Source organism: Podarcis tiliguerta, assembly GCF_965153285.1.
Source record: "Podarcis tiliguerta genome assembly, chromosome: 1".
Classification (NCBI taxonomy): Eukaryota; Metazoa; Chordata; class Lepidosauria; order Squamata; family Lacertidae; genus Podarcis; species Podarcis tiliguerta.
The window spans coordinates 104,701,249-104,725,016 of record NC_139534.1 but is presented as its reverse complement, the minus strand read 5'-3'; the positions used below and the strand labels follow the sequence as shown (position 1 = coordinate 104,725,016).

General features: G+C 43.7%; 1 protein-coding gene across 1 annotated transcript; it reads left to right on the top strand.

Moving 5' to 3' along the window:
• The first annotated feature begins 1,906 nt into the window (after positions 1–1,906).
• Positions 1,907–23,768, top strand: TMED10 (transmembrane p24 trafficking protein 10). The gene is made up of 5 exons (XM_083448795.1): positions 1,907–2,264; positions 7,764–7,884; positions 16,263–16,342; positions 20,568–20,694; positions 21,573–23,768. Exons 1-5 carry the CDS (start codon positions 2,016–2,018, stop codon positions 21,692–21,694), a joined length of 699 nt encoding a protein of 232 aa, XP_083304921.1. The 5' UTR covers positions 1,907–2,015; the 3' UTR covers positions 21,695–23,768.

The window sequence follows — 23,768 nt, the reverse complement described above, 5'->3', positions numbered from 1 at the left end:
CTAATCAAGCATATTGACTTCAGTCTTGGTGTTATGGAGACCTCTTCTCACACAGCCTTCTGCCTGCTAATGGCAGGCAGGACTGCAGCTCCTCTTCAAAGCTAGGTTTGTGTATGTTAGTGGTCTGCAACACTAGGCAGGTGTTGTTAAACGGGCAGCTTTTTCTAGATCACAAACTGGCAATCCCTTGACTTCAACTGATGCCATTTCCTTTCCAATGGTAGCACAAACTATAGTGTGTGCCTATGCAGCTTCCAGGCTACTTAGTATTTTAGTTAATGTTCCATTTAACAGAAGTACTAAAAGACACTTGAACTCAGGACGCAAGGGAGAAATGTGCCAAGATGAAGGCATGCTTGGCAAATTCACACTGTGATCAACTCCCGCCTGGAAACCAATGTCCCCATTGTGGAAGGATGTGTGGATCCAGAATTGGCCTCCGTAATCACTTATGGACTCATTGTTAAAACCGTGTTTATGGAAGACAATCTTACTCGGCTACGAGTGATCGCCAAAGAAGAAGAAAGAAGAAGCAATAACAACACTGGGCCCACATTTGATTTGCCAGCAGCTGGTATGCAGAGACGAACTAGCCATGCTGATCCTAAACCCATCCAGTAAAAAGTAATCCTGTTGCTTTAAGTAAGACTTCATTTCAGGTGAGTAAGGAGCACCATCTTACAGCACCGACACAGGCAGATTCGGCCACCCACCCACCCGATTTGATCTAGCTGCATATACTCCAAATACAGAGGCAACGTTCATAGATAGCATCATAGAGTTGGGAAGGGGTCCCGTGTGTTATCTTGTCCAACCCTGGAAATAATCTCAGCTAAATCATCCATGGCAGATGGCTATCCAACCTCGGCTTAATCCTGTAGCAAGAAAAGGCCACATATAAGGTACACTTATATGCAGATGACACAACCTTGATGGCAGAAAGTGAGGAGGAATTAAAGAACCTTTTAATGAGGGTGAAAGAGGAGAGCGCAAAATATGGTCTGAAGCTCAACATCAAAAAAACGAAGATCATGGCCACTGGGCCCATCACCTCCTGGCAAATAGAAGGGGAAGAAATAGAGGCAGTGAGAGATTTTACTTTCTTGGGCTCCCTGATCACTGCAGATGGCGACAGCAGTCACGAAATTAAAAGACGCCTGCTCCTTGGGAGAAAGGCGATGGCAAACCTAGACAACATCTTAAAAAGCAGAGACATCACCTTGCCAAGAAAGGTCTGTATAGTTAACGCCATGGTTTTCCCAGAAGTGATGTATGGAAGTGAGAGCTGGACCATAAAGAAGGCTGACTGCCGAAGAATTGATGCTTTTGAAATATGGTGTTGGAGGAGACTCTTGAGAGTCCCATGGACTGCAAGAAGATCAAACCTATCCACTCTGAAGGAAATTAGCCCTGAGTGCTCACTGGAAGGACAGATCGTGAAGCTGAGGCTCCAATACTTTGGCCACCTCATGAGAAGAGAAGACTCCCTGGAAAAGACTCTGATGTTGGGAAAGATTGAGGGCACAAGGAGAAGGGGAGGACAGAGGACGAGATGGTTGGACAGTGTTCTCGAAGCTACAAACATGACTCTGACCAAACTGCGGGAGGCAGTGGAAGACAGGAGTGCTTGGCGTGCTCTGGTCCGTGGGGTCACAAAGAGCCGGACACGACTAAATGACTAAACAACAACAACAATAAGGTACACTGCGTATACTGCAAGGCAGCTCCCCTCCTCAGGGTGACTCTTCGCGCCCCAGCCCTGAAATGACGCTGAAAACGGTGCTCCTGGGGTTCAATTTAAGCCCCAGTATCTCGGAGCCAATAGCTCCCTCCTTCTCCAGGCCATGCCCGCTAAGGCTTCTCCCAACTGCCTGGCTGGGCGCGCAGCGGCCTCCTCCTCCACTTCCCTCCCGTCACGTAAGCGGCAGCGGGTCACGTGCCTGGAGCCGGCAGCGGCGCGAGGGGGGGGCGGAGGCAGAAATCCCGGCCTTGTGTCGCTCGGACGTGCTCGCGCCATGCTGCTGCCGTTGCCGCTGCCGCTCCCCGGCGGCCGTTCCCCGCCGAGGCCGGCCTCGCTCCCGCCCCTCGTCGCCCTCCTCCTGCTCGTCCTGCTGCCGGGCCCCGCGCGGCCCATCTCCTTCCAGCTGCCGGGCAAGGCCCGCAAATGTCTGCGCGAGGAGATCCACCGAGACATGCTCGTCACCGGCGAGTACGAGGTCGTCGCCCCGCCGGGCTCGTCGAGCGGCCCGTCCGCCAACCTCAAGGTGCAGAGGGGAAGCGGGGGCTTCGCGCGGGGGGGACACCGGGAGGCTGACCCAGAACAGGCGCAGGCAGGCAGCGCCCCCACCCCTCGCCCGTGCCCACCCCCCGCCCGTGTTATTCACAGCGCGCCGTGAGAGGGCGGGGAGCCGCGGGCGGAGGCGTTGCGTAGGCCTCGGGGCGCTACCGGCGGCTCTGCTGCCTTCCAGGCCCTTCCCTTGTAAGGACACGTCAGCTTTGCGCGGCTCTCCTGATAAGGCCGAAAGGCGGAAGGCGGAACTAGGCCTCAGCTCCGGGCCCTCCTCTGCTCTCTTGAGGAAACCCTCTTCCGTGCCTCGTACCCACGACAGCTCTTTTAACTTCCCATCTCTTCCCCACCCCCGCCCTCGCTGAGTTTTGCCCTCCTTAGTAGAAGTTACAGGTAGGTAGCCGTGTTGGTCTGCCATAGTCGAAATAAAATAAAATTTTAAAAATCCTTCCAGTAGTCTCTAAGGTGCTACTGGAATGAAATTTTTTATTTTATTTATTTTATTTTGTTCCTCCTTAGTACAGTTGTCCTTTGCTTTTGAGCATGCAGCCCATAGTCGGAGGGGGCTGTTGCATCCTCAGAATAAGAAGTGGACTGAAGAACTCCATCCCAAGAGGATGAAAGCATTCCCACCTCCACCCCCCACCATGAAACAGAAAACAAAGAGAGTGGTTGTTAGGCTGCCAGGTGATGGAAAGATGAATTCCAGTGATGAAATGGTGCAGCGGTTTGTAGCTTTCACGACAGCAGTGATGCTACCAAGACAGGTGTATCCCCAAGCTGTGAAAAGTCAGGGCTCTGTGACACGGTGTTCGAAATTACCCAGGCGCCAGGTCCATTTTGCTATTGGGGCGAGTTCAGTTGCAACAATATGGTGGAGATTTCTTGCCAGGTTGGCAACTGGCATCTCCATCGAGCCTGCTGATTCAGGCGCAGCAAAATACATGTCTTGTGCTTCTGCACTGCTGTGTGAATCATGGACCCCTTGCTGGGCATCTTAGTCCCCCATTGTCACATCTAGGAAAGTAAGTGCAGGGCTGAGTACAGATATAGCTGACTGTCCCGCAGCTTTTCCACAGGCCACACAAATGGAACTCACCACAATTAAAAAAACCTCTGCCTTAATACATAGTTAATACCATTTCCACTGTGTATGTTTCTCCTCACATACTGGGACAAGTAAATTGTGGTAAGAGTAAGCTATAGTCAAACAGTGTAATTGAGATCATAGAATTGTACCATTCAAAGGGACCTTGAGGGTTATCTAGTCCAACCTGCTGGCAAATAGACATTCTGTTGTGGTGGCCTAGCTTCTATATCTGAGTTTCTAACACTGCTGTGACATTCTGATATTAGTTTTTGCAGCTGCTTTTAAATATAAGAGCAGAACAATTTGTTACAAAGCATATGGAGAAGCCCCATTTTGAGCAATCATCCTGGTACTAATTTAGTTAAACTTGGTCCATGTTAAATTATTGGTATGTAGTGTGTTCCCATAGGGTTAGATAGTAGCCAATAATGTAGGGCCCTTGAAATATGGCTGTTGGTTTTCAGCAGCAACCCCAGGTTCTTTCTTGTGTTGATCTGTCCTCATTGACCAAGAAAAGGATTTTGCTTTGGTCTTGGATACCACGCAGTATGACCAGTCTGGGGAAGAATACTTGCAACTACTAGAGTGACGTGTCAGTTTTGGGATACACAGTCTGTTACATGCAACAGAGACTGCATTCCTAATCACCCTTCCTCTGGAATAAATCACATTGAAGTTGTGGGACTTATTTATGTCTGAGTCAGCATGCATAAAACCAAGCAGAAAGGCCTGTGGCCCAGGTTTCTGTATATTAGTGGTGGGTAGATTTCATGCTGGCAGGATCTCCTTTGCTTTATTACTAGAATACTAACAGCCACCAACCAAAGCCAGGTGCAAAATAGTGGCTAAAAAGGCAATGTACTTTTGAAATAAATGAAGAGGATGTAACCCTGGAATTTGTTTTCGTTCCACAGCTTTCCTGTCACACAAAAAACCATTATTGGTTTCTAATATTCCCTTCCTTCATCATAGTAGTCTAATTTAGAGGAAATTAGGGACGGGTTGGCGTAATGGTTAGACTATGACCTGGGAGACCAGGGTTCGAATCCCCATTCAGACATGAAGCTCAGTGGATAACCTTGAGCCAATCACCATCTCTTAGCCTAACCTACCTCACAGGGTTGTTGTGAGGATGAAATGGGGAAGAGAACCATGTATACCACCTTGAGCTTGGAAGATAAAGGTGGTATATAAATGTAATAAATAAATACGTGTTGGAAGGCACCCTGAAGGTGATCTCACCCAGCCCATGTTCAGTGCAGGTTCTGTTACATAAGGTGTAACTATAGCATCCCTCTGTTTAAATATCCCAGTGAAAGAGAGCCCCTATGAGGTAGTCTGTTCGCTTTTATAACAACAAATAACATAAGATGAGTCTGATGGGTCAACCAGTGGCCCAGCTAGTCCAGCATCCTTATCTCACGACTGACCAGATGCCTGTGAGAAACCTGCAAGCTGGACACAAACAGCACTCTACTCACCCATGATTCCCAGCAACTGATATTCAGAGGCATAATGCCTCTGACAGTAGAGGTAAAACATGGCCAATCATGGCTTGTAGTTGTTGTTATCCTTGTTTTCCATGAATTTGTCTAATACAGTACTCTTTTAAAGCTCTTAGTGTGTGGAAGTTAGCTGAAATTTGCTTCCATGGAATTTTCACCTATTCCTTTTAATCCTGCCCTGGGAAGCAACAGAGAAGAAAAGTATTCTTCATCTTTTCATGACAGCCCTTCAATATATTTGAAGACCATCATCACATTCCTCCTCCCTCCCCTTCCATCTTCTCTAGGCTAAACACCCCCTAGTTTTTCAACTGTTCATCATAAGACTTGCTTTCCAGGTTCCTCACCATCCTCTTTTGGACAAATGCTTCCTGCTGTGGAAGTTCTTAAGCTGTCAGAAAGATTCTGGGAATTAAAATGTATTTTTAAAAATAGTTGTATCTCTTGTAAAAAGGCACTTGCTTCATATGTGGGTGGATTCTGCCCCCCTTCCCCAGTTCTGATGTTAGTTTGATACAAGTACTTTTTACACCATGTTGTCTGATGTCCATTTGCCCCCGTTCCTCTCTCTGTGTGTATGCTTTCCTTCGTGAGGCTTGGAAACAAAAAATTGTAAACATATAAAAATTAAACAGCCTGCTTATGAAAGTACATTTTTCAGAAGTGCAGCACTACACATGTACTTGTGGGTTGGGTGGGTGGGTGTTGGATGCTACTACACAATGGCTGCTTTCACCCATAAATGCTACAAAGCATGAATTGTCCTGTAAATTAGCAAATCAGCCATGACTTGTTTCTCCAAAGCTTGGTTTGTTTTCCAACTATTCTTGCCTTGTGGCTCTGTAGCTTGGAGTGGGGTTGGCAAACAATTAATGGTTAAGCAAAGCTGCTGGGTTTAGACATAATATAGACCAAGATATAGTTAGAATCATAGAATTGTAGAGTTGGAAAGGACCCCAAGGGCCATCAACGCCGTGCAGTGCAGAAATTCTGCCCTGGGTAGGCTCGAACCACAATCCTTCTGGTTAACAGCCAGACACCCCCCCCCCCATTGTGCCAAAGGAGTTGAAACACGCCATGTTTCATAAGCCAGCGACAAACCATGGCTTCACATAGTTTATGGCTAGCAAACAAACCACCATTAATACATTGGACTGGGTTCAGACATCAAAGCAAACCACAATTTGACTAAACAAACCATCTCTTAGCATTAATTACCTAAAACTGCTGTTAATGATGCCTGTGTTTCACCCCCACCCAAATACTCATTATCCAGGAGTGGTCTAGCATGCTGGTCAATGAAGTCTTAACTTAGTTTGAGATTGTACATTAAGCATTCCTTCCCCCAGAAGGCCACACTGATGTAATAGGGTGTTATATGCCAGCAGCCTTTGTTGGGTCCTGACTTTGGCAATTGATGAAATAACTACAGAACAAATATCCTCTGCTCCAGGCATGTAAAGATCTTCTCTGGGGCCTGGGGTGGGGGTCTTGTTAGAATAAAGTTATAAATTCAAGGAAAAAAGCAGTTGGTCTCTGGTGGGGACCCCCAGCTTGCTTACCTCTCCAAGGCCCTGGGGCAAGTGTGCCTGGCTGCCCCCACGTCTGCATGGGCCTGCTCTGCTCATCCAGAATAAAAAGTTTTAAAGTCTGGGGTTTTTTGACCGGCTGCTCACATTAGCACCTTAACTTGTCAGGGTAGACTAGTTATTAATGATCACACATGAGTTTATTTTCCAGAGACAAAATTCTGCTTGAAGACCTTAGTCTCAGATCAGCTGTTGACTGGGATTTATCATTTGCAGTTAACAGTGATTCTTTGTCATGCCATTTTCACGTGCTTTAATGGCTCATCACTGTGGTGCTTGCTCTCTGATCATGACATCCCATAATTAACAGTTAGGCTTTCCGTTCTGGAAGAATGTACCCAATGTGCTAGTTGGTTACGTAGTGGAGGTTCGTTAATGGCTCTCATCCTACTTGATCTCAGTCTCGTGTGGGTGCTTATTGTTCAGGCCGGCAGTATGGGGAGAAAAGCTGTGTTTGTGAAGGATGATGATGTTACTGTGCATAATGCCAGAGTATTGTGGTGGAACATTCCCCCCTCCCTGAATGGTTGCTCCCCCACAATTGTGTAGGCTGACTTTTAAGCAGTTTGCCCATACTAGGTATACTTAGGGCAACGTGCCTGGCAGTATGTAGGCAACTATCTTGTTATGCCAGATGAAGAGAAAGTAGAGCTGGCATAATATATTTTTGGACGTGGCCCATCTAATGGTGGAAAGGAACTAGCTTGTGTGTGCATGCATCAGTCACTTCTTTATAGAAGAACCATGTTTAAGGAGAAGCTATTACTGCAGTAAACAAGGCCTCACATGGCTTTTAACATGCTCTCATGGGACCTTTAAAGCTTGCTTTATTTTATGTTTGCTCCTTTGGCAGTGGGGGAGCATACAAATGTGCTGTCTCCCAGAGCTATTAGTTATGCAATTATAAATTATGCAATTATTGTCTGGTCACTGTAAACCCAAAACTTGCCCTACTCAGAGCTGCTGATAATGTATGTTTTGTAAAGTGAATGAGTTCATCCCCCCCCCATTCCCACATCATCTTCTGACTTTTGTTTTTAGTGGATGCTTTTATGGGAATGTCTTCAACTTAACATGCCAGAGGCTAATAATGGAGGCAGTATAAATGAATTTGAAATTAACATTTTAGCAAAAATCTCTTCACCTAAGGTGGGGACAAGGAAAGCACAGAAGTCAGTTGCCCAAGTGTTCTAGGAAGATCTTTGTCTTCTCTTCCTCCCCCTCCCATAAAATTTAACATAGAACTTGAATGTTAACTACTTTGCCTCTCTTATTTTTCATATTTCCTACAGATTACTGACTCAGCTGGACATATTCTCTATGTCAAGGAGGATGCAACTAAGGGCAAATTTGCTTTCACCACGGAGGATTATGACATGTTTGAAGCCTGCTTTGAGAGCAAGCTCCCTGTGGGTAAGTGTGATCGTCCCTGTTTGGTGCTCCTGGTATGCCTCTTCTCTACTTTCTCATCCATCTCCTGTAGGATCCATTTAAAAGGGTAATGTTGAGCAAGGGCCAGGGGTATCTGCTTTGCCAAGTGTTTTGAGGTCTTCTGGACTGAGAGAGAACATTTAATCCCAAGGGAGTCAGTTCCTAAAATTACTAATGAATGCCAGTTGTTGCATTCCTTCCCAGAAGTGTTTGCATTTGAGCAGTGCTGAAATCACAATTGCCCACCCAAAGGAAATTTTATAATCCAGAATGAGACACAAGAAAAACAGGGTCATAGAAGAGGACTGGTTGGCTATTACAGAAGTCTTAAGAGTCTCTTCATGAAAGAAGTGCTTTGCTGTCTTCCACAGCAGATAGAGATGTGCAGTTACTGGAATTTTATTTAGGAGAGGGCCCAAATTCTCCACACTGTAGCCTATACACACCTGACATTGAGAGGGCACGGGCACAACCAACTGTTCCCAGCCAGTAAACAGAGAGGGGAAAGGAAGAAACACAGACACTGCAGTTGATTCTCCTTTCTGCTTCAGGTGGAAATTAACACCATTGTTCCCTATTCATATGAGATATCCAAGAGGGATTCCACCATCAGTACACTGAATTTTCTGTACAAGAGGCAAGGGAATACTAAATTTGGTCTTTTATCATTGCCTCACTTAGCCAATACTCTTTCTGTGCTGTGTGGTTCCTCAAAGCCAATGTTAAGTCTTATTGTTCCCTACTCTATTGGTCCACGCACCCCTGCTTGTTCACTTTCCACTTCTTGGAGATGGAACTCAGTCTCTTCATTAATCAGTTGCTAGCATCTCTAAACCAGCCAGAAACCCTTTTCTTGTAGAGACGTGGCACTTAGTTATAATGACCGAGGGCCCGTTGCATTGGTATATTCTATCACAAGAGGAAGTGTGCAGGACGTTGATTATGTACCCAGATCTTGAGGGCAATTGCTTAACAAGTCTTAGAGCTGACATTTCCTTTGGGAGTGACGCATTTGCCCCTCTTCCTCATGAAGATTTGGGTTGAAGTTTAGGGCAAATAGTCCACAACACCTCCAGGCACATTTAATGCTGTTTCTCAACATAAATGGACAGTGGTCATCTTGTTGAGGTTCAAGGTATCTTCCTGCTTCCACTGTCACTGTTGGAACTTCAAGGTCATATATATGTCTTCTGTGCTATGAGCCCATGATGTACTTAGGTGGGACAGTCTCAATGTTCTAAATCTCAGAGATTTATTTATTTATTTGTTAATTTTGTGCTCTTCCTTTCCACAAGTTAACAGTAACACAAGGGCAACAAAATATTAAAAATATAATCAAACAGCAATAAAAGTTTTTTAAAAACACATAAAAACAAACAGGTGAATCAAAAGACTTGTTAAAACCAGCTAACAACATACTTACCAGTGAGCATATGTGTTATGGCCTAAATGTAAAAATACCTCTAGTCTACCAACAGAGGTCTATACTAGAAAAACTATGTTGGAGTGAAATTCACTACTGTTTTTAGCGGAAGAGTATATTCCTTGGTTAAAGTTGTGTGCTTTCTGAGAACAGAAGAATATAGGTGTGGGATTTTATTAGAATACTTTTAAAATACGTTAATCTGATTACATGGGTGACGTAAATGTAACAGCATCATAAATGGGAGATAGACCTAAGTAGGCTCTTTAGTGCTATTCAGTAGCATCAGCAAAATAGTGTGTAAGGCTCCTAAAGTGGAGCCTCATGACTAAACTCTAGGTTTTAAATTTAATATATTTATTAAATGATTCAAGAGTAAAGACAATCAGAGATGGTAGGTTGCATTAAAAATAACAGATTAGCAAAATACCCTGTATTGACAAGGAAGGCTCCTAAGGACACTATTCTGAGTAGTGTCCATCAAAGGCAGATGGGGACAAAGCAGCTATGAGTTCTGTTGAGGGGCCCCGAGAATACAAAAATTTAGTCAGGTTTGTCAGATTCTCCCTGTATGCATGAATGGTGTTGTTTAGCCTACCAAGGAAGGTTTTAAGAGGTGTAAATTTGAGGAGATATTTCTCTTCCCTCCCTCCCAGACACACTGTGTGGAAACATGCAAAACTTTAGTTATGTGATTGCTAGCTTTGGGGGTTACCGTATTTTTCGCACCATAGGGCGCACCAGACCATAGGGCGCACCCAGTTTTTAGGGGGGGAATTCAAGAAAAAAAATCTTTCCCCCCACCCCCAGCCCCAAAGAGCAGCGTACAGGCTGCGCACAACCTCTCCCTGCCAGAGGGGTTGCGCGCAGCTATGGAACAAGCCAAGGCAGCCAGCGGGATGGATCCCGCTCGCTGTTTTGGCTTCCCCTTTAGCCCCGTGCAGCCTCTCCTTGCCGGGAGACGCTGCACAGGGCTTTCCTGGCTTTACTGGGAGGTGGGGGGATCCCCTCACCTCTCCCAAAAGCCCGCAGAAGTCGTGCAACCCCTTTAAAGAGATTGCGGCTTCTCCTGGCTTTTCTGGGAGGTGGGAGAAGGGACTGATGCGGCCAGTCAGTCCCTTCTCCCTCCTGTGGAAAAGCCCGCAAGAGCGCACGGAGCTTGTGTGCGGCTCTTGGGGGCTTTTCCTGCCTGCCTCCCCCCTGCATTCGCTCCATAGGACACACACACATTTTCCCTTGCTTTTTAGGAGGGAAAAAGTGCGCCCTATGGTGCGAAAAATACGGTATGCCTTAATAGTTTATTGTGCAGAAAAAGGGGAAGAGGTTGTTACAGACTGTTTTTGCCTTTTGAAGGATGTTGAATTTTCTGTGTCCCAAGATAACTAACGGCAGCATCCTGTTCATCTCAAACCTTGGTAGTTCCTATTACCAGCACAATGCACTGTAGCAGAGTGCCCCTAAACAAATAATCTCTACAGTTCTTTGTATTATTAGATTATTGGCATTAAGAAGTTTAGACATGTTTTCTGCAGAGTAGCTGAGGATGCTGTGGCGGTCAGTGGCTGTAGGGTTTTAGCTGCCTTGAGAAGGCAGAGCTGCAACATTTGGGCGGTTGGGCCAGGTGAGGCCTGAGCAACTGTGATTTCTCAAGCACTTGGCCACAAAAATGAGGAAGAGGAAGCGAAAGGCACAGCTTTTTGCGCAGGGACCCCAGTAGAGGGAAGAGCTGCCTTGCAAGACTTAGGGAGATCCCCATTGTGAGTGCTAAATTGTTATCCCAGAGCTCTTCCCTTGCGTCACACATTCTGCTTTGGGGGCAGCACAGTTGTGCTTGTGTAATTCTATGCTTGTAACAATAAAATAATAATTTTATTTTATTGTTACAATATTTATATGCCTCATATCTGACTGGGTTGCCCCAGCCACTCTGCTTCTTGTATTGTATGTGGAAGCTTGGAATATATTGCATGTGTTACTCACTTGCCTTATTGCTATTTTGTATCCTCCACACCAGAATGACTTTTAATGATCTACTATGTAAAAATTAATTCTGCATAAGTATTACTATTGTTTTTTTACAACAAGCACGTGTTGAAAGTCTAACCTGGAACATTCCTTTCATTCTCTTGTTCACCCTTTATTTATTTATCTATTTATTTTGCTGTTAAAAGTGGAAGACTTTGTTAAAAAGGTCCTTCCCACAGTGACCCATAGCCAGAAATTGTTTTCTAACCATCAAACCTTAAGTGACTTTTTTGAATGAGAGTCATATATACTTCATAACATTGTGTAACCAAAACAGTCTTAATTTTATTATGAGCTTGGATTTAGTCCAATTCTCTAAGCAGATACCGTACTGAGACTAGATGTTGCTGGATTCTTGGTTCTGATCTGAGGAACAACTTTGCAACTAAAAGTGCATGATCTGTAGGTTGCCTTGTTGTAGTGTAAATAGTTACCCCATATTGATTTTTATATGTTCATCAATTCCAGACTAATATGGGCAGCGTTTGGCTAGAATGTTGTGCAAACTATTTTTCATATAAAGCCTGCATTAGCAGTGATTCGTGCATTTCAGGAGATTGGACTAGATTGGCTGCCCTTCTCCCTCCTCGGGGAAAAGCCCCCAAGAGCTGCACACACACTCCGCGCGCTCTTTAAAGGGAGCGTGGCTCTTGGGGGAGCCTTCCTCCCGCTGCCCGGAAGAGGCTTCACATGGCTATCCCAGAAGCCAGAACAGCAAGAGGCTATCCCAGAAGCCAGATCCCTCTTGCTGTTCTGGCTTCTGGGATTCAGAATATTTTTCTTCTTCTTTTCCTCCTCCAAAAACTAGCCGCGTCTTATGGTCTGGTGCGTCTTATATAGCGAAAAATACGGTATGTCACTGAAATTAGTATTTTTCAAATTCACTGTGTAAATAAGTTTCCATGGCTATAGCAGAAATTCAAATCTTGCATAAAAACTGGAAACAATGATTCTTGTGGCATGTGTAGCAGGGGACTGCCTTGCTCATTTACCATTATGAAAACTACATATATTTATGGCATCTTGGAAGCTGTCAGGAGCAGCACCATGGAAAGTACTCCTGTTTCTATCCAGTGAAGAAGAGCAGTTCTCTTCCCTACCCCCACATTGCATTTCATATACTGTGCTGTGCTGCCACCTACCTGTGAATTGGGACACTGAAATAAATCTATCTTCATTGGCAGAATCATAGAAGGGTGGGTATATAAGAATATAAGAAATGCCTGCTGGATTAGGCCAGTAGTCCATCTAGCCCAGCCTCCTGCTCTCACTCTGGCCAACCAGGTGCCTGTGGCAAACCTGCAAGCAGGATTTAAGCCCCAAAGTACTCTCTCCTCCTGTGGCAACCAACAGTAGCTCACTGGCTGCATGAAGTTGGCAGAAAGGCTCCAGAAAGGAATGGTGACCATTCCTTAAAGGTACTGCAACAATGCTAACACCTGGTGCCTTCCCAGTTTCATGGAGGACGTGGGACCACAGCCTACTGTATCTGATCCCAGTAGTAGAACAGTGTTAGAAACTCAGGTGTATAAGCTAACTCCAAATGGCAGCTTAAACCTAGGTTACAGTTGCCAAAGCAGAATGTCTAGACACCATTTCCCCCCAGTAGGATTTCGTCTTATTATTTCATTTCTATACCACTTCATATTTTAAAGGGGGGAAGAATCTCAAAGCAAAGCGGTTTACAACACATCAAAACATCAAATAAAACAATCCTGAATAAAACAAATTCAAGCTTCAAGGAAAATATTTCAGATCTATCTCTAAGTGGCATTTTGCTTTCCCCATATTTATTTACCTGCTTAGTTTATATAGTTTTCCTATAGCAGAAGTTAGGGTTGCCATATTTCAAAAAGTGAAAATCCGGACAGAAAAGTTGTTGAGCAAAATCGCAAAGAAATTGGATGTTTTTGAGTTATTTCTGAGGGAAATCTGCAAAAAGGACACTGCTGATTTCCCCAGACATTTCGCCAATTTCTGCCCAGACCCTGATCTCGGCTGCAGTGTTCCGAATATATCTGGTGTAGTGGTTAGGGTGTTGGACTAGGATCTGGGAGATCAGGGTTCAAATCCCCACCCAATCATGAAGCTCCCCAGGTGACCTTGAGCCAGTCACAGCCTCTTAACCCACCTCACAGGGTTGTTGTAGGGATTAACTGAGGAGAGAGATGAACCATGAACTCCTTGGGTTGGGATATAAATGCAATAAATAAGCTTTTCTGCTTACCCGCTTAAGAAAGTTGGAAGGGAAAGCCAGATGGAGATGTCAGTTGCCAACCTGACATCCAGAGATGTCCATGTAGTCAAAATTAACCTGCACCCGTCGCAAAATGGGCCTGGTGTCTGGCTAATTTCTAACATGGTAGTAGAGGTGCATGTACTAGCTAGGGGCTCTTTGGTGGATAGGGAGTTTGGTTAGCTAGCTTTTTTTGAAAAAAAAAAGTCTAGGGAAGGCAGGCTGTTTGCATATGTTGCAAAACGGGATAGTTCCTTAATTTTTTAAAAATCGGGGGGGGGGGGGGGGAGAACAGCCTCATACTATTTTCTCCACAGTGTTTTTGTTGCCTGTCATGCTGAATGCAAACACCAGAATGACAAACTGATTGGCTAGATCATGGGCTCTTTATTATGTCCTGAGCTTGTTTTAAGATATCTGTTACCTTAAGTAATGCTGTGTCTGACATAACATGACCCAATTGATACTGTGCCATACTTCTTCCATTTGGCATAACTACAGTTTCGTAACCCCACTTAAAATCCCTTAATCCCATGCCCTTAAAAGTAATGGGTCAAAAAACAGCTGATCTGGGATTGGCAGATTAACAAAGAAAGAGAATTACTTCAAAGTAGAAATAGTAAGAAGCAATTATCCTCCTTCGTCCAAAATAGCCAGATTAAAAAAGTGTATTCAAAACATTTCTCTTTTCGGACCAAGCTGACAAATGCAGCTTTCTTACGCATGCATATTCAGGAAGCAAGAACCAGTATTATTAGTGGGTCTTACTCCCAGGTAAGTGTTTATAGGAATGTGAGTAAACTGGGGTGACTTATTTTGAAGTAAACATGCAAAGGGGTTGTTCACAACATAGCTCTGAGCTTAAGGTAAATGGTCATATTCTTTCCCCCCTCCTTCAATCTGGTCCACCTTGCTAGGTCCAGAACCTATTATCAGTGATGAGAACATAATTATCTAGGAACTGGGAGCCTGAGGGGGAAAATGCATGCAGTTCTACCTCCCTTTTTTTCTTAAGAGATAAATAGTTGTACTTTGGGGCACTGCAGTTTAAGAAGGATATCAGCAAACTGGAATGTATCCAGAGGAGGATGGCAAAGATGAAGAGGGGCCTGGAGATAAAGTCCTCTGTGGGAAGGTTGAAGGACTAGGGTATGTTTAGCCTTGAGAAGAGATAATTAAGAAGGATTGTGCCATTCAGATACTCGAGGATGGCTATCACATTATTAAGTGTTTCTCAAACTTGCTTCTCTGGGCCACGTTTTCTAAATATAAATTTGCTCACACCACACTGAATTTTTTTATTGATAAGAAATACATCGGAAAACAAAAAGAAACAACTCCTAGCAGTGCTTGATTTATAACACAGGACACAACTATTTTGTAATTGCCATCCTCTCCTTCCACACCAGTGTAGCACACTACACCCTTTGAGAACCACTGACATAGATGATGGAGCAAATCTATTTGGTATTGTCCTAGAGATCAGACTCCAAAGCAGGTAGCTAAAACGACAATATAAAGTATTCTGTCTAAACATTAGGAAGAACTTCCAAACAGTATAAACTGCTATCATTATCATCATAATATAGTAGACTTGTAAGTTGCTTAATACACAGAGGTTTCCAAACAAATTGAAACATACTTAAAAACATAAACATAAATACATTGTAATGTTAACACATTCAGAAAGAAACATGCATTTCATGAAAAATATACACAACAACACACACCCAATAACAGCTGCCAGAAGCTTTGGCAGCACACAAACAACAGACACAGCATCATCCTCATAATCTATCAAATGTCTGAGAAAAAAATGTATTTTATTACCTGGTACCAAAACTATGTCGGTAGAGGCATCAAGTGGACCTCACTGGGGAGAGCTTTCAGCAGTGGAACAAACTGCTTGAGAGGAAGGTGGGCTTTCCTTAGTTGGAAACTGTTGAGGTTGTTGTAGTAGTGGATTTCCTGTATTGGCAGGGGTTGAACTGGATTATCAAGGGGTAAATTGCAGAGGGAAGACCCTCTAGACCAGACCTGGTTGCTTGGGAACTATTTATACTCACTAGATAACCAGGTTTGTGGCAGTTATAAAGTTTGGGGTTGGGGAGGAATAATTTGAATAAGGAGAAGGGAGGTAAGAAGAAGGGCAGGGGTCAATCAGGTATTATAGCAGTGCCACAAGGGTTGTTTCTGATTTTCCATTCCACAGTGGTTTTATATTTGGCTAGGTGAACTTTAACTTTATAAAAATATGTTAATTATATTATTTTTCATCTGTTCAGTCTAATACACCACTTCAGGTTTATATTCGCTTTTCTATTTGGCTAGAATTAGCACTTAGTTCTTACCAGCTTGTCTAGCTCTAAACTGATCCCATGTTTCCTTATTGCTAGAGAGTGGAACGAAGACCAGGAAATCAGAGTGCCTGGTGTTTTGCACGCTCCACATGCTTCATTGCAGCTTGTTCTCATTACTTCTCAGAGTTCCTACCTTAGCCAATGCTATCTGTAGATTTTTCTGTGATTTTGGGCATAGTTGGACTGCCTCTTTAGCTGTTCCGAGGCTTGTACAGGAGGAGAGCCGCAAATCCCTCCCTGCTGTGTATTGGGGGGCGGGTGGCTGGGAATTTCCTGGCAGCCTGAGCACTTCATACAATGAATCCTTTCATTGCAGTTCCAGGAACAGGGCGGATGCCAGACCAGTTCGTGACCTTGAACATGAAGCATGGAGTAGAAGCAAAGAACTACGAGGAGGTACATCTCTGCTTTTGCTGCCTGTGCCTCTTGATTCTCTTCCTGACACTCACGTGACAACTGTATGTGGCCTTGAGGCTCACAGTTCAATGCTGTTTTCCCAGTCTCCTTGATTCCTAGGGCTTCCCTGAGTGAAGCACTCATCTAGAACAGTTTTTTTGAAGTTGCTAAACACATTTTAGGGAAGAATCTGCTGCTTGGCAAGGAATTTATCAGCTACAAAGCTGAATTTATTCGGAAAACAGGATATCTAGCATTTTTTCGCTCAGAGTGGCCAGCCAGATGTCTACGGCAGGCCTGCAAGCAGGACCCAAGTTGAACAGAACTCCCTCAGCTTGCAGTTTCAAACAACTAGCATTCAGAAAAATACTGCCCCTAACACTGCTGACATTGCATGAAGCTACCTTGTACTTTGTTGGACTACGGATCCATCTAGCCAAGTATTTATGGCTCTCTTAAAAGCTCAGAAAAGGTCTTTCTAGGGATGCTAGGGATTGAAACTTCAGTCTTGTGCATGCAAAGGGTAATGCATAATTCAGCAGTAGTGCATTTTCTTTGCATGCAGAGGGTCTTGAATTGGTATCTCCAGTTAAAAGGATCTCTGGCAGGCAGTGCTAGGAAAGCCTCCTGCCTGAGATCTTTGAGACCTGATGCAGGACTATATGGATCAGTACTATCTGACTGGATAAGACAGTTTCATTTGATGCAATCCAGACGAAAGTAACTCTCATGTTCAGAGTACTGTACTAAGGTATGATCTTTCCCCTTTTATACTGCTTTTTGATGGCCACGGACCCTTTTCTTAAATTTCAGTTCCTTTCCTGCAGAGACTGGGATAGGAGCATGATACCAGTCTAAGACAAACATTTCATGGTTTCTTTATTCACAATTTCCCCCAATGTAGAAAGAGATTGTCTCATTGCAGGGAGAAGTTTATTGTTTCATATATAGCTTTTACAGCTGATTGGGTGCATTCATGGATAGGTCTATCAATGGCTAATAACATATGGTCACTAAATAAAGTTTCCCATCTTCCGAGGTAGTATGCTGGAATAGACAGCGGCAGGGGAGGGCCATTGCTCTCATGCCTTCTTGGTATGCTTTGTTAAGAGAGTCAAAACAGAAACCTATTTCGTTTTTGTTGTTGGAGACTAAAGGTGCTTCTGAATGCTGTTTTCCCTTGTATTGGTATGCTTAAATGGGAATGAGGGGGCACTTAATAAAATAAATTATGAGCGCAGAGGTCTGGTACTGTGCTGATTTGGGGGTCCATTTGGACTAGCAGAAAACAGCAGGAGAATCGGTGCAGTCCTTATGCGTGGATTGCATATGTCAGGAGTGCAGATTCTTTTCACAGCCACGTAATCCTAAAAACATATCCTTAATGAGAGAAGATGTTGATTTAACAGACGATTAGAGTCCAGTAGGCACCTGCGACAAGGTATATGGGCGAGAGGGCAGAGGCTAGTAGCTGATAGCTGACCTCATGAACTGAGGTACTTTTCAGGATATTGAGATTTCTGCAAAAACCGTTCCCAGCTTTTCAGTATTTTTCTCTTGCTAAACAGAGCATTGGTTTGCCCCCCCCCCCTTTATTCATCCTTGCTTATGAAAACCAAACCCAAACAAAAAATTGACAGAACTTGTAAAGTTCTCCTGAAACTGTCAGATTCTGCTAGGTAGAGCTATGGCCATGTAGCTTCCTAAGCCTTGATTTTATCATTCAGAACTAAAACATAATTGAGAGGATTACTTAATCCAGTAATCTAGTTAAATTATGAAAAGCTGCTGTTTGCTGTCTCCCAAGGTTTGATTGCCCCCTTGTGGCCTTGCAATGAACAGCCACCATTGTAGTAAATCTACTGTCCTGTTGTTTGTCCTGTTACAGGGGTGAGTGGCCTCGATGTCATTTCTCTACCTGGCCCACTGCCCTCTCAGGCTCTGCCCCTCTCCTCACCTCCACCCACTGCTCCTGTGCCCTGCTGTGATGAATTGTCACTGCCCAGCTCCACTGCAGCTACATTAAACCCCTTGCAGTTTGAACTTGCGGAAATGTTAAACCCATTACTGTATTTGGATATAGTTCCTCCAGCTATGCTGCTCTTCCCAAATAGCTTTTCTGGCCACATGAGACTTGTTTTCTGTGCTACAGACGGATATGCTTATTAATTTAATTTTTAAAAAGATTATTTAAATGTTAATTTAAAAGTGCCTAGAGGCCACCAAGCTGAACTAGAAAAAAGGATACAGTGCACCCGCTGCTATTGTTCACAAGTCAGAAAAATCAGGACAACGTAGAACAAATTATTTTTTAAATAATTGACAAAGGAGGGAAGTATGGATACATTGCCCTTCTCCTTAAATGGTTATTATAGGCAATGGAAGGAAATGAAACAGGAAATCACTGCTTCCCTTGCTTGTGAATCATCCTAGTGCCTTTACTCTCATTGGCCAGATATCAGAGGGTGGGATCGGGTTTACTAAACCTTTGGTAGCATATTTCCTGAACAGGGATGTATGGTGCAACTTGGAGAAATATGTAAGCAAAAAAGTTAAAAGAGATGTCCCTCCCATGCTTATTCAAAAGTAAGTCCAACTGTGTGCAGTGGAGGTTACTTGGGCAAATGTGTTTAAGGTACATTTTGAAAAACAAGAACATAAAATAAAAAATACAGAACAGTGGCCTTCAACATTCTCAAAGCCAGGCACCATCATTAATCCACATCTGTAACACAGAATGCTCTCTATTTTTTTTTTACCATGTATGTCCATTTTTCTTCTTTCACAGTGTTGTCGTGGCAAAGGAGGCTAGGCCAATGTGTTTCCTACTTCTGTTGTAGCAACAAAAATGTGGATTTTTAATTTGGGGTTATACCCAGGCCCATGTGGCAGCCAGGTACACTTGCCCTGGGGGAGGCCTAAGAGGGCCAGGGGGCCCTAATGGGCCGCTGTCATGCCAAGACCGACCCGGGCCTAAGACAAGCTCTGCATGGGCCTGTTGATACCAGATTACTCTTAGGCTGCAGTCCTGTACCCATTTAGCTGGGAGTAAAGCACTGCAGTGGCTCCCTATATGCTCCTGGGCTCAATTCAAAGTGCTGGTGGTGGTTTACAAAGCTTGGGGTCCAGATACCTGCAGGAGCTCCTCATTCAATGCAAGCCAATTCAGTCCTTAAGATTGGTAGGGTAGGGCTTGTTCACTGCCCCCTGCCAGGTTTTAGATTAAAAGGATGTATAGATGGGCCTTCTCTGTAGTAGGTCCCCTACTCTGGAATAATGGCCCTTAGCAATGCAACTGTCCCACATTGTGAGGTTTCAAATGCTGATTGAAAACATCTTTATTTGCCCAGGCTTTTGTAGTTTGATAAGTAAGAGGTGTACTCCTCATCAGCAAGGCATGCATTTCTGTTCTTAATTAATCTACAAAATTTATTAAATGTTTCTTGTGCTGTTCATCTGGAGCCACAAAATGAAAATCCTCTCACCAAACATTTTGTACTCCCTCCTCTTGAAATTTGAAGTGTAGTGTAAAATGAAAACCGATTTGACAGTTGCACCATAGAGAATGCAAATGAAAAAACTGAAAACACTTGGTTAGACATCCATATGTGCTATATGGAGAGGCTACCATCTTGTTAAAAGGTTGCCTTTGCACAGCTTTTGGCATGTATCTCCCCTCCTGGGAAATGCAAATATGGGTGTCTTATTATAGATTTGATGTGTGTGTTCAATATTTATTTACATTTATATACTGCTTGATTGTTTTAAAATAAGAAACTATCAAAGTGGCTTTGTCACTGGTTTAGGCACTGGAAAAGTTCCTAACATCTCTAGGAAATTAAGGATATTGGAGAATCTGTTGGCTGAAAAACAATGGCTTTCTTGACCTCAAACATCTACTGTGAAGGTTTCCAGATTATTATTTTAGGTTACCCAGGAGGGGAGATGCATGCCAAGGCCCTGAAAAGGAGGCAATTGAACAAGAAGACATCCTCCCTGGTTACGAACAGCAGATGTGGATGTCTATTCAAGGCTCTCCCTCCACCCTCCCCATTCTTTCATTTGCATTCTCTGTGGTGCAAGTGGTTAGTTAGTTTGGTTTTGATTTTGTCGCTAGAGGCTATGCCACAGACAGGACTGTTTGCATCAGGACTCTTTTTTCAAGTGATGGGAACACAATCTTACTCTGGCTGTGATTTTCAGTCTCTGTCTCTCTTTTTCACAGATTGCTAAAGTAGAGAAGCTGAAGCCACTGGAGCTGGAGCTGCGACGCCTGGAGGATCTTTCAGAGTCTATTGTCAATGACTTTGCCTACATGAAGAAGCGGGAAGAGGAGATGCGGGACACCAATGGTACGTACTCCAACTCAGGAAGTAGTATTGTTGTTAAGTTTCTCTCACTAATGGATATGGTTGGGGATAATGTTACCATGATGCTTATTTGATACCTGCTTTATAGTGTAGACAAGGCTGTCTGATGCATCATCTATCAACTTATAAACATACTGTTAGGATCACTGGAATGTTTCACCACCATAACTGTTATGCTGCTATGCCCATGAGCCCCTTTCCACCAAATCTACTAGAGTCATGGCACTCCCTTCTCTTTACACTCACTTGGGATTCTGTTATTTTCTTGTTATTATCTGCAGCCAGGACTCTTCTTATTTGGCCCCAAGAAAATTCAGTTTCTGTGTGTAGCATGTAATGGGCAAAATTTTATTTTGTACTTATTTGTACAACTCCAGTGTGTATTTTACTCTTATTAGCTTTTGTAGAATTTTGACTTTCCCCTCTTCCAGTGGGAAGTGTGAAACAGAAATAGAGGTATAGGCAAGAGGTTGGCAGCAGAGGGATAAAAATTCTATGGTGAAGGAACCAATATTCTTGTGTGGCTCCATCTGTGAACACCAAAGCCTTTCGCAAAAACCCCTGTATAATAATAGTCATAGAAATGGTAATAATTTCTGCCTGCACAATTTTCAGATTTAAGTAGCCATGAGAGAGGATCTTGAGTTGCTCCTTTTTTTTTTTACTGAATGAAAGCTGAGCCTTTTGTGGATCCACTTGGCCCACAGTTCAAAGAGCTTATCTTTCTGGTACTTAGTTTTATATGAATGCTTCAGATGAAAAGATACTAGGTGGTTTGTGGGGTTGAAGGCATTGGAGGGCTGGCTTAGGGATTATTGCCATTTGTTCTGAGTAACAAGCTTTTTGTTTTTCCGTTTCAGAATCTACCAACATTCGGGTACTATACTTCAGCATTTTTTCGATGTTCTGCCTCATTGGACTGGCTACCTGGCAGGTCTTCTATTTGCGTCGTTTCTTCAAGGCCAAGAAGCTGATTGAATAGGGGCAGTTTCCCCTCTTTTAAACCCCAACAGAACAACAGAGACCCAACTATGGCTGTTTAGAGCCACCTCAGGGTTGACCTGCCAAACAGAGCTTTTTCTGCAATGGCTCCCCAGGGGGAGGGAGGGAAATACTGGTATAGAACACTGTCAAGATGCTTCTGAACTATTATTGGATAGACATGGAAGATGGTGGGAGTTGTGATTTTGGGGACTCTTGGACAGGGATGAAATAAAACTGTCATGACAGCTGTGGTTGGCTCTTACGCTGTCTTTTTCTCTCCCTTACAAATGAGGTCAGGTGATCTCTTCCTGTATGTCACCAGATTGATCCTCTAAGCCACTTGAATACATGCAATTTGTTAAACTTTCAGAATTCTATCTCTTACCACAGAGTTTTGAGAGGGAGCCACTCGGAGTCAACCATCCCAGAAGCAGATCTTGTTGCCAATTGATCAGTAGCTACACTTTTGGAGTGGAGAAGGAACTGCCAGTGGCATTTGTCTGTCAGAATATTTGATACTTTTATGTGTAGAAGCAGGAAGAACAGTTGGAAAATAACAGAGCTGTCTTGTTTAAATTACAGAAGAAAGGCTTTATCTACAAATGCTCTTGTTTTCATCCTATCCCATTCTCTGAAGTCATTGCTTCCCTTGTTCTAAAATGAAGCAGTTCTTGAAAGCACCTTGGATACTGTGAAAAGCCATTTTTAATGGTAAGAGGCACCAGCTTGATGCATACTTGAATACACAGTTGGGTTAATCCTTAGGGGAGGGGAATAGGTCTCTTCTCCCTCACCCCCATGGGTGATATAAAACCCTGTCTTCTACCAAAGATAGAAGTTGGGGCAATCTTAGACCTGCATTTTAATGAACTTGTAAGTTATATCCAGATGCTTATAACCCACCATATAACCCTGGGGAGTCTGCCAGGGTTAATTACCCCCATATCAACCCTGAATTACTGGCACGGCTGGGGACCATTCGTGTGGGAGGCAGCCGTTTCCCACAACAAGAAACCGGAAGTTATTTTGATGCAAAATGGCAGGCAGGTGAGTCAGTGGGAGCAACTGTAGATGAGCTGTAGTGTCATTTCAGTTTTTAAGACATTTGTGCCTTTTCTGGGCTCTACAAGTTTCAGGGCTTATAGCAGCAACAAATACATCATCCCTGACTCAAAACATATCAAGTTTGAGATCAGTGTATCACAAAAAAAAAGTCTTGGGTCCCAACTTAAATTCACAAATAAATCTTAATGTCCCCTCCTTTCCCTTGCAGGCACTTATGTCCCCTAAAAAGCCCCTTGGCAGGGTTGGGGCCCCCTCTTGAACAACACAGGATGATACACAAGGGGAACAGGGGAAGTGGGGAAATCACCCCAAATCCATTTTGAATCCTAAGGATGTTTGTGAAGGGGAAGTTTCCCATCCTTGTCTCCCCTCCCTCAGCCACCCTCCCACTCCCCATCCCACACTGAAAAACCAGGGGGTACTGATAGTGGCAAATGGAGAAGGCAGAGGGAAAATGTCCTTCTGCAAATTTCCTTAAGCCTAAATGTTGAGAGCTAACTACACCGATCAGAAACGCTGGAACTTGTAAAATGTCTCTTCTCCCACAACCCAAAATTACTGTTGTGAGTTTTGCCTTCATGTGTCCAGTGCTGCTTTTAAATTCAGAGCATAAGACCTTTCCTGCTTATCTTTTTTTCCTTTGGAAACAGTTAATAAATAGAAACTGTGCTGGAAGATTGTGCTACAGGTGTAGTGAGTACTTTTGGGCTCCTCTTTTTAGACTCCCATAGCAAATTTTCTACAGTTCAAAGCAAAAGCATCTTTTTGGTACCCTGTTGGCCTTTCATTTTAATTTGCCACTACTTTGCCAATGAGAAATGACCTTTTTTGATGGGTTATGTGACGTCTTGAGAACCATTGGTGGTGTAGCTTGACATGGCTTCACTTCTAACTCGTGGTGTAACTGAAGCTGAGTAGAACGGGCAGTGGAAACCTGTACAGACTTACCTGTAACAAGCGAGTTGGGGATTTGTCAATTTTTCTCAATAAAAGTTTTGTGGGGGGGA

Excerpts from the sequence above, each read along its gene's own strand:
- TMED10 (XM_083448795.1), top strand. The coding sequence starts at position 2,016 with ATGCTGCTGCCGTTGCCGCTGCCGCTCCCCGGCGGCCGTTCCCCGCCG. Across the intron at positions 2,265-7,763 it reads GCCCGTCCGCCAACCTCAAG|ATTACTGACTCAGCTGGACA; the intron begins GTGCAGAGGGGA and ends TATTTCCTACAG. Across the intron at positions 7,885-16,262 it reads TGAGAGCAAGCTCCCTGTGG|TTCCAGGAACAGGGCGGATG; the intron begins GTAAGTGTGATC and ends CTTTCATTGCAG.